This window comes from Mytilus galloprovincialis, chromosome 2 (assembly GCF_965363235.1).
Source record: "Mytilus galloprovincialis chromosome 2, xbMytGall1.hap1.1, whole genome shotgun sequence".
In the NCBI taxonomy this organism is placed as follows: Eukaryota; Metazoa; Mollusca; class Bivalvia; order Mytilida; family Mytilidae; genus Mytilus; species Mytilus galloprovincialis.
In genome coordinates, this window is record NC_134839.1 from 49,507,453 (window position 1) to 49,517,513 (window position 10,061).

General features: G+C 33.0%; 1 protein-coding gene across 1 annotated transcript; it reads right to left on the bottom strand.

Annotated features, from left to right (window-relative positions):
- Nucleotides 1-3,112: 3,112 nt before the first annotated feature.
- Nucleotides 3,113-9,559, bottom strand: LOC143063763 (caspase-3-like). Its single transcript, XM_076236124.1, has 7 exons — nt 9,170-9,559; nt 8,265-8,321; nt 7,393-7,479; nt 6,324-6,520; nt 5,149-5,236; nt 4,132-4,269; nt 3,113-3,509 (listed from the first exon to the last, which is right to left on the bottom strand). The coding sequence occupies exons 1-7, from the start codon at nt 9,528-9,530 to the stop codon at nt 3,292-3,294; spliced, it is 1,146 nt and encodes a 381-aa protein (XP_076092239.1). The 5' UTR covers nt 9,531-9,559; the 3' UTR covers nt 3,113-3,291.
- Between the last annotated feature and the right edge of the window lie 502 nt (nt 9,560-10,061).

A 10,061-nucleotide genomic window follows, 5' to 3' on the forward strand; every position in this document is an offset into this window, starting at 1 on the left:
CCATTCAGATTTTCTCTGTCTATATAAGAAAGAAGATGTGGTATGATTGCCAATGAGACAACTGCCACAAGAGACCAAAATGACACAGACATTAACAACTATATGGCTGTTTTGTAATTGATAGATTTATAAAACTTTATTTTCCAGAATGTTCTATGTTTGGTCATATCAGCTTTGTTGGTTCATAGAAAGTCTCATCCGGCATATTATTTCAGCTATATATCAAAATGATCATTTCGGCCACATTTGGTCATCAATAGAACGAATGCTTGTTGTCAAATCTTTACATGATGTTCAGCGGCAGTTATAATTATTTGCATACATGTATTTAGGACGCTTCTTGAAATTACAACCAATTACCCCTTCAAGAGTTGTTGAATCATGGTGTTTTCTAACGTGGAATGAATATGGGAATCTCTCTACACGAGATCCCGTTCCTACCAGATCCACGTGGATGTGTATTTATACATCCCAACAGTCGGATAGAAAGTCAGGGTGACCATATACCTATATCTAAACAAATTTTATGTAAACATTGCAGTGTCTGCAAGGGAAAGTATATTTTTCTTTGTATATTAGAAAAGTATAAAACATAATTGATTTTGTGTATAACCGTGTTAAGTATCTTGCCTTATTAAACTATGTCAAAATAACAGCTTCGTTTGACATTAATTCTTTTCCAAGGCACTATATAAACATAGCTTTCATTATAAAAATATAAAGATGTGATATGACTGCTTAAAAGGCAAAACTCCAACAAACTGTCGCACGAGATACATTTTGTAAAAACAAACGATAAAAAATCAGTAAAAAAATGACTCAAATCATCAGATCGACACAGTACAAATATAAAACAACTAACACATGACACAGGTATCGCCCTTTGATATTTTTATAATCTATCGACCTGTCTTGTTTCAAACCGCTTGATCGTAAAATTTCAGACGAGTGGAGGAAATATGGATGAGTTCATCATTTACCATTTATAACAACTTCTTTTCATATTAGTATTTTCCCTTATCATGAAATCATCTGCTTCTGTAATATTACATAAAAACGGCTCTTTTTCAATTTCACACAGTACATGATCATTTAGCCATTGTATAAAACCGCGCTGAAGTACGTTTGTATAAATTATAATCAACTTCATTTTTGGGCACATTGTACGTTTGGTATGTATGTTTGATAACTGCATGGTGGTTTTGTACAGAATTTTATATTTTGTATTTTAATTTGTGTCAATAAAAGATTGTCTTCCAGTGTTGCTCCACATTTTATGATTAGACAGTGCACTCTTTTAAGTCTTCAGATGATTAGGGCTCTGGTCTCATAGGGATCTTCCCCACACTCCTTGTCAATTATGTATACATATTTTAATATGTCTGTTACACTTTCTGATTCTTCTGGTCATTACAGTAAACCAAAAACTCATTCAAAAATCAAATCGAATTTAAAAACGTTTGGGTTTTATAACCTAGATAGTCTGAATTTAACTAAAAATGTGGTCAAATGGGTATATAATTTTCACGTTTTATCTTCGTGGGCGATATAAACTGGTCGTTTGGTGATGTGGTTCATAAATGTGTCTCGTATTTATATTTATCTTACCTCCTATACATTTCTAGGAATATGATTGGTTAAAAGAAACCTCGTGGAGACTCTGCATATTCCATATTAGGTTAGTAGGTAGGCCGGGGCTTTTCAATACACGGTTAAGTAGAGGTGTTGCGTCCCTTTATAAAGCAAAACGGTACTGGGAAAAATCTTAAAGGTTTCTACTGACAATGAATGATTGAAATAAATTCATAAAACACATTTAAAGCTAACAAGTGGTTATTTTTGGCATTCCTTTTTGAATGATTAATGGAAGTATAGTTTCTTAATGCTAACGGTAGTGCAGACTTGCTCACTATGATAGGTCACTAGCACGCTATGTAACTAATAATATTGGACAGTTGGTTTTCCTATTTGAATTGTTTTACACTAGTCATGTTGGTGTTCTTTATAGCTTGCTGTTCAGTGTCAGCCAAGATTCCGTATTGAAGGCCGTACTTTGACCTATAAATGTTCAGTTCTTACACATTATGACATGGATGGAGAGTTGTCGCATTGATACTCATACCACATCTACTTGTTTATTGTATCCAGTTGTCCTTTATCTGCATACAAAAAAGACTGCACTCTAGATAGTTGCATGTCAGAATGTTTTTAACCACATCCAATGATCTGTTTCCTTATCGGACATAGGCAGTTTTCAGCAGGTCATGTCAACCAAATGTCACAAATGTGTCTTACCAGATCTCTTAAGCACACACAGAAGGATATTCGTTGTCCTTTTAGTCTCATCGGCATACTTCTTTGCTAATGAAAGAGGTTGTTTCCGATTCGTGTATCAACTTAGGGCATATATTCCTAACAGTACGATTTAGTTCGCAGTTTCTTTGACAACTATCTAACATTTAAATTTGAATATTTGAAAAGTACGAAGCACCGACACTTGTAGCGATGGTAAAGGTCCCCTTAAAGGCAGGCGATTTTACATTAGCCTGTGATATGTATCAAATGAATGCTTTATTTTTACATTTATTTGATTGATATACGGGGCATTTTTACTCGAACAAACATACCGGGGAGAAAAAAAATCTGGTTTCAGATAAAGACAATGCGGTCATGAAGAGCGGATTTTTTATTTTCGCCACCGTATAATTTCGGTGATCGTCAATGATAAGACTAATAAATTTAATATCCTTATCTTATTTTATTTTTTCCCCGGGAAAATGCGATCGGCGGCTTTGTAAAACAGAATTAAAAAATGATGGTCTTAAGCTTTAAGTTACAATATAGAATTTTAATGCTTAGGGGAAAAAGGATTTTTGGAATCAATAATATTCAAAGAAGCTTTAACTTATATTGAATTTACGACGGGCTGGTCCTTTATGCTTAATATTTACATATCTCGGGGTTAAACATCGGCATAATCCTCAAACTATCTGAGTAACCTTTCGGAGCGCCAGAGTTATGCATACAATTTTCACAAAATTTCATATTAAGATACCTTCACGACAATCAACAACCGTAACCAAAGTCGAAGAGAGATGAAACAAAGAACCACTAATGTTAGAGATCATCAATTTATTTTATTGTGACATTAACATTAGTGTAGATGACTTTTAAAACTTTTTTCATATTGCACGATGAATTTTTCGAATAAAATGGACAGATTTTAAATCATTTCTTTTTTTGTTCAAAGCTGCCTTGTCGATATTTAGACACTCATAACGCGTATATATATTATCTAAAGAAAAGTCTTTTTGTCAAGGTTGTCCATGTGCATGGCATTTGACAGAAGTCACTTCGCCTCCATTCCTCGTCAATGGCCAGTTTATGCCTAACTGAGATCAGCATGTCTTCAAGGTGGTCACTTTCGTACGATTCTTCAATCTCCTCAAGTAATACGTGTATGAACCATGCCCCTATATCAGAATACTTTGTTCTAAAGCATTTATACCCTTCAAAAAGAATTATTTTAGCAAAATTAAATCAATCAAAATGTATCCAGATTCAATTAAATTAAGATAAATTGTGGTTTGGTGCGTTTATATTCTGTGTTAAGAAGACTGTTTCTCTTTTGGTCCTATTTTTTTGTGTTCGTTTTATCTGGCGGTATGCATAAGAAGAGCATGCAGCTGCATGCCTGTACATGTTACAGAATACTACACAACTGTAGTTGCAATGTTACATTAACAATGTCTTCTTCCTTTTAACAAACCCTCTTTTCCTGTGACAATCTAATTTCCCCTCCTGTGTCCCGATTGACCCACTTTTGCAGAAACTACCTATTTTTAAATTTTGTAAATTCTTTCTCGTTTATTGTCCTGGGTATAAATGAAATACGTGCCACTGGGAGTTATTTATATTGGATAGTATAACTTCAACTATAATCTCCATAATGTTTCCATAAGTACTGTAGACCACAAGTGTTAAACTATATGAATATCATTTATGCATTTTCTGTTTGTTTTGTAATATACGCAGAAAAAAAACCGGGTAAACTTAAGTCTCCTTGTGCTACAGTTGAAGGAGAGGCTGGCATAACAATGTGATATGAAAATTTGCTATCAATTAACGTACCTGGAGTAGTTGCGTATGCTATAAGAATATCAGCATCGTGGGGTACCGACATTGTATCCTCTGGCCAATCGTCTGGTGTTACTACTGGTTGGGTAGCTGAACCTCTACAAGCCTGGACTAGAAATATCTTTGGTTTTCCTTCAACAAATAAAAGATACAAACAAAGATAAAAAATAAGGTCTTTATGGGTATCTGAACCTGTTGTTCAGTGGTTGTAGTTTGTAGATGTGGTTCATAAGTGTTTCTCGTCTCTCGTTATTTATATAGTCTAAGATTATGCCGTTGGTTTTCCTGTTTGAATTGTTTTACAATAGTCATTTTGGGGCCCTTCATAGCTCGCTGTGTTCGGAAGGAGCCAATGCTCCATGTTGACGGCCGTACTTTGGCCTATAATGGTTTAGTTTGTACAAATTGTGACTCGGGTGGAGAGTTGTCTCATTGTCACTCAAACCACATCTTCTTATATCTTTAAAACAAAATTAAAAAGTTATATCTTTAAAACAAAATTAAAAAGGACATAAAAGTTTATATTGAAAAAAATGAAAATATAACATTCTAACATATTCTCAACAACTACACTGTGGAAGAAAAGAAGACCAAATATTTGACAATTCGACAAGTACTAGAGACAATTTAGAACATCATACAATAGTTATATTCGAATACAACAAAGTTGTTACCACTGCAACATACCATTGGTCAGTTAGATACAATATTGTGTGTCTTTTTTTGGGGAAGTTCATTCAAATCCTTTTTGGGGAATCGAATCCATGGTAATTTGAATCGAAAAGATCTATTTTGGACAAACTATTCAAAGTTCAATCAAATAGTTCTCCCTTTTGTTATCATTTCTGATCCGTCATGCGATCATTGTAAAGTGTATATATTTAATTTTAGAACCCTTGAAGAAAATGCATTATAAAACAGATTTACCATCCGTTCTTTCTATATATATTAAAGTATACCCGAACACGTAAATAAATATATGTTCGTATATGCATGTCAATACAGACATACCAATAAAGTGAGGTGTTTCCTTGTTTTTGAAATAGGAGGTTATTTCATCCATTGTGATTGGCTGTCTGTCATCTGTCATGATCCCCTTCTGCAATAATTAAAACATAAAAGATTTTGTATATCTTCCTAACAAGAAATTAGCATGCACAATTCTCTATTAGTCGATAAGTGTAGAGTATTGTCGCACGGATTGTTGAAATCTTGTTTTACAGATCAATATAAAAAGATATATAGCATGGTTATATTTGTGAATAGTTCCCCTTGTATCATATTATTTATTTCTCTAGCTCGTGCATTGAAATATTTTGTGGATCACTGTTTCGGAGAATATACAGATAAAACATGTATATTGTGCCCATTTAAATAATAAATTGGACGCACAAAATAATATCTTTCGCACAATATGCATTTTGTTTTGTATAGGTCTCAAACGAACTTCCACATTTTATATACACTACATATAGTATTCAAATCCATTTCTGGTGAATGGCTTTTGTATACATGTTAATAGTTATCAACGGTACCAGGATTAATAATTTAATACTCCAAACGCGCGTTTCGTCTACATAAGACTCATCAGTGACGCTCAGATCAAAATAGTTATAAAGCCAAACAAGTACAAAGTTGAATAGCATTGAGTCAGAAGCCTGTTGTTCAGTGGTTGGCATTTGTTGGTGTGGTTCATAAGTGTTTCTCGTTTTATATAGATTAGGTCGTTAGTTTTCTTGTTTAAATTGTTTGACACGAGTCATTTTGGTGTCCTTTATAGATTGCTGTTCTGTGAGAGGTAAGGCACCGTGTTGAAGCCGTAATTTGACCTGTTTTCTTTTTACACATTGTGACTTGGATGGAGAGTTAAGTGTATCTCGTTGGCACTCATACCACATCTTCTTATTAATACAATTGTATCTCCGATTTTAATGTATACGATAGATACTGAAAATGGTGGAACAACAGATCGTTTCCGCCTTTCCATTCTTTACAAAAAAGATGCGAAAGATATCAAAAGGAAACTCTAACTCACAAATCTAAACAAAACCGACAACGCCTTTACAAAAAAAACCCGCAAAACGAGCAAAAGACAAACAAAAAGACACAGAACACAACATAGAAATTTTTTGAAAGTCTTAGCAAACTACTCACAAAAATAAATTATCTTAACTTATCAACCTTACCTCATTGCCGTGACTCATTACAACACAAACAAAACAATAGTATTTCTTGGCATGCCTTGAACTGTTTAGGTACTCATCTCTAAATTCAGTTAACTCCTTTAGTAAAACTTCTTTTTTCAAATCGGATAGGATTTCAATTTCAAACTTAAACTTGTCTTCAAAGAAAGATTTAAGTTTTTCCACATCATCTGTACTTCCTGCAATTAAACAAATAAAACAGTGTTAAATAGTTTTCAAATACGCCGTACGACCGCTATCCACCAGAGAAAAAATGACATAGATGCAAGCAACAAAAGGTTACCGTACGATCATGCGCAAAACTCATACTGCATATATATAGCAAGTATAAAAGTAAAAAAAACATGTCAGAATGGAAAACGTTTCAAACGCGAAAACCTGATGGACTGGGCATGATTTTCAGGTTTTAAGTTTAAATCCTAGGATTTAAGATTAATGTTTAACATTTTTTAGGCAATAGACTTACTGTTAGCTTATTACCTAGGATTTAAGCTTAATGCCCAATTTTTTATTGATTGCTTCTTACATATACAAGACAACAGATTTAAGAAGTTTTACACAATTATAACGATCAGAAATGTGTATGGAAAAATGTCGATTTACCTTGAATGATACATGTCAGGTCCACAGTTACAAATGTAGTTATAAAACTTTTAAAACAGAATCAACCTCGGTTAATTAATGCTCGAGAATTACAACTAGGTTTATGATAGAATGATTTTTTTGCCATTTGTATCATAGGTGATTCGTACTGTGATTTGTCACTGTTAATTTACGTTAGATATGTATATCCTATATTTCTTTTACTAGATGTAAATGATGTATATACAGGTACATTATAAGTTTGATAATAAAATAATGTAATGTTACATTAGTCTCTTATGTACATCTTCAGTTTCTAACGATTACCATCCAAAGAGATTGTAACCCTTGGTTAGCAAAAGGGGTATTGGTCATTCTTAAGCTAATTAAATTTTCAATGCCTTTGAGAATAAAAACATTAACACAATAACCTAGAAAGATGTATACAACATGTATATATATCACGTACCTTCTCGGTCTCGCGAGAAATTCAGTATCAACATTAGACCTTTCTGACCGGAATTTGCATACACATACTTAGCTGAATCCGGTATTGCTTGAAAAATAAAAATATAAAACATGTTATACGTATGTCAAAAGAGGATTATATATAGTCTGCTTAAAAATTAGGCCTACAAAGACAAACAAACGTTGTTCACAAAGGACTGAAATTTCTTTTGTATTAAATGGATGGGGTGATATGGATTGACCATAAGAGAAAAAGTAAAACAGTCATGTTGTTAGGCAGCAACCATTTGATTTTCTGGGGGGGGGCTATGGTTTTTTTTTCTGGACAAATTTTTTTTTTCGCCTGTGGCGAAAAACAATCTATTTTTTTCGTGACAAGTCAAAAACAATTTTTTTCTTTCAATTTTAGCATTACATATAGTGGCAGCTGAGGGTGAAACAAACAATTTTTTTTTCTCAGAATCAAAAACAAATTATTTTTTTCTCCAAAAACTGGAAACAAACTTTTTTTTCCAAAAAAAACCATAGCCCCCCCCAGAAAATCAAATGGTTGCTGCCTTATTCGCACACTCATTAAAAGCAAATACAAAACTGTTGGCCAATAAACTGCTGCAAAACAAACCACTTTTCTTCCCTTGAACCCAAAATGATAATCTGTTTCTTACCCTATTGAAAAAACAATATGAAAGGGATATCCCGTTATACTTAAATCAGTATATATCATTCTTTAGGGACTGGGGTAGAATAATGTAATCCCCATTTCAAAAAGTATATAGTGCAATTGATCATGAAAAACGTTAATTTATTGTTTTGTATCATTTTTGTTTAATTTCCGAATATTTCAATTTTCATAAGTTAGATTATACTACTTACCAATCTGTGATGTTTTCCTCTTCTTGTTAGGTGGCTGTTCATCAGTAGAACTAGATGCTACAGGTTGAAAAAACACAAAATTGCACATTAAAATCGAGGGTATTTTTCAAGTAAATCAAATTTTGTAAGGAAAATATGAAAACATAAGATACATAATTGTTGTTTAGTTGTATTTGAAACACACAGTGTCGTACGGTGGTATATGTTGTTGACATCAACGTGTACGTCACTGGGTCGCATCTGTGGGATATTCTCATCGACAATCATACTACAACCTCTTATTTTTAAATTCCAGCATAGACTTGCTACATGTCCCTTCCTAATTATGTTTTTTTTTTCTCAATTTTGCCCCTTTAACAATTTTACTGCTACATGTATAACTAGGAGAATACCATTAATACTATTATTATGACATCTGCAGGGATGTCTGCAGGAGGAAGCCTTTCTCCAAGGGCAATTAGTAGACTGGCAGTTATCAGTAAACATATAAATTAGTATTTAAAGAAAGAAATAAAAGAAAGGGAATTGTAGCAAGTCTAATTCTAGCACTAAAGATCATCAAAGAAATTTGTAACTTGCAATACTTCCTTTGAATAATTCGGTATTTCAGCATGGCTTGTCATTGGTTATTATAGCCTGTTCTTATATGTATAAACAAATTTAAAAAGAAACAATTAAAAAACACAAATATAAGATAGTTTTTTATAATGTAAACGTCAAGTTGATAGACTCTGAGGATTATGCTTTTTATAACACATATAATTATGTGAAGTTAACCCCGTGTACCATTTGAATCACTATTCAGTACTTAATAAGACAAGAGGAGCATGCATTTATAGTCCTCCCACGCCACCACACCAAATTCAACCGCATAAAAAAGTTAGGACCTAAAAAAGTATACTGACCTATGTCACGACCTCCACGTAGTTCAGGTTGTATATTGGTGCTCTTTGAATTCTTTGCCAATATCTTGTTAATTTCCTCTTCTACTGGTTCGATTACATCTCGAGCTATTCGTTCGTCGAATTCGTTTAAAATCTTTTTTAAATCCGTATATTTGCCAGGCGCAATAAAGCTTTTCTTCTCCATAAACTCCAGGATGTGCATGATGGTTTTAGCATTGTTTCTGTCTTTAGGCGTTAGTACAGACTTTAGCCTATTTAACAGTTGTTTATACTGGTCCTCGTCAATCGAACTGTCAATATAGTTGCTTAATTGCGTGGTGAGATAAGCGTGCTTATCTAAAGCCTCTTTTGGGACCGGCATTGTTTACTTTTGATTTCAAATTTCATAATATGACCTCACTCATGCATTGAACTTCCTGTTTGAAAGCGCAATATCAATTTCAAAAAACGATATTTATAATAATCAGTGCGAAATATTGAATAAAAGGTGTTTTATAAAAAGTAAAGTAATTATTTGTCCTTTTGTGGTAAATTATATTATTAAACATGCATGGTGTTTTTATCTACATTTATTTATTAATAATGAGTCATTGAACCATACCGTTACCTAGTTCAAGGTTTTTAGCTATCTATTTATGATAACAGAATGGTTGACTTATTTGGGTCACACATATATAGTGCTTGTGTGTAATCAAATATTCGCTAATAAAATTATTTTACTATTAAATCTTTAAAGCATAACTTTACTTATTCATGCATGTTTCTGTTGTGTACCTTTTCCTAGTGGGGAGGTGATAGGGTTTAACTTCAATAATACTTATATGATCTATGTTTATTTTCCAACAATTTTTTCCAGTTCTTCATGTTTGTCTATACTTGGTGATTTGGAAAT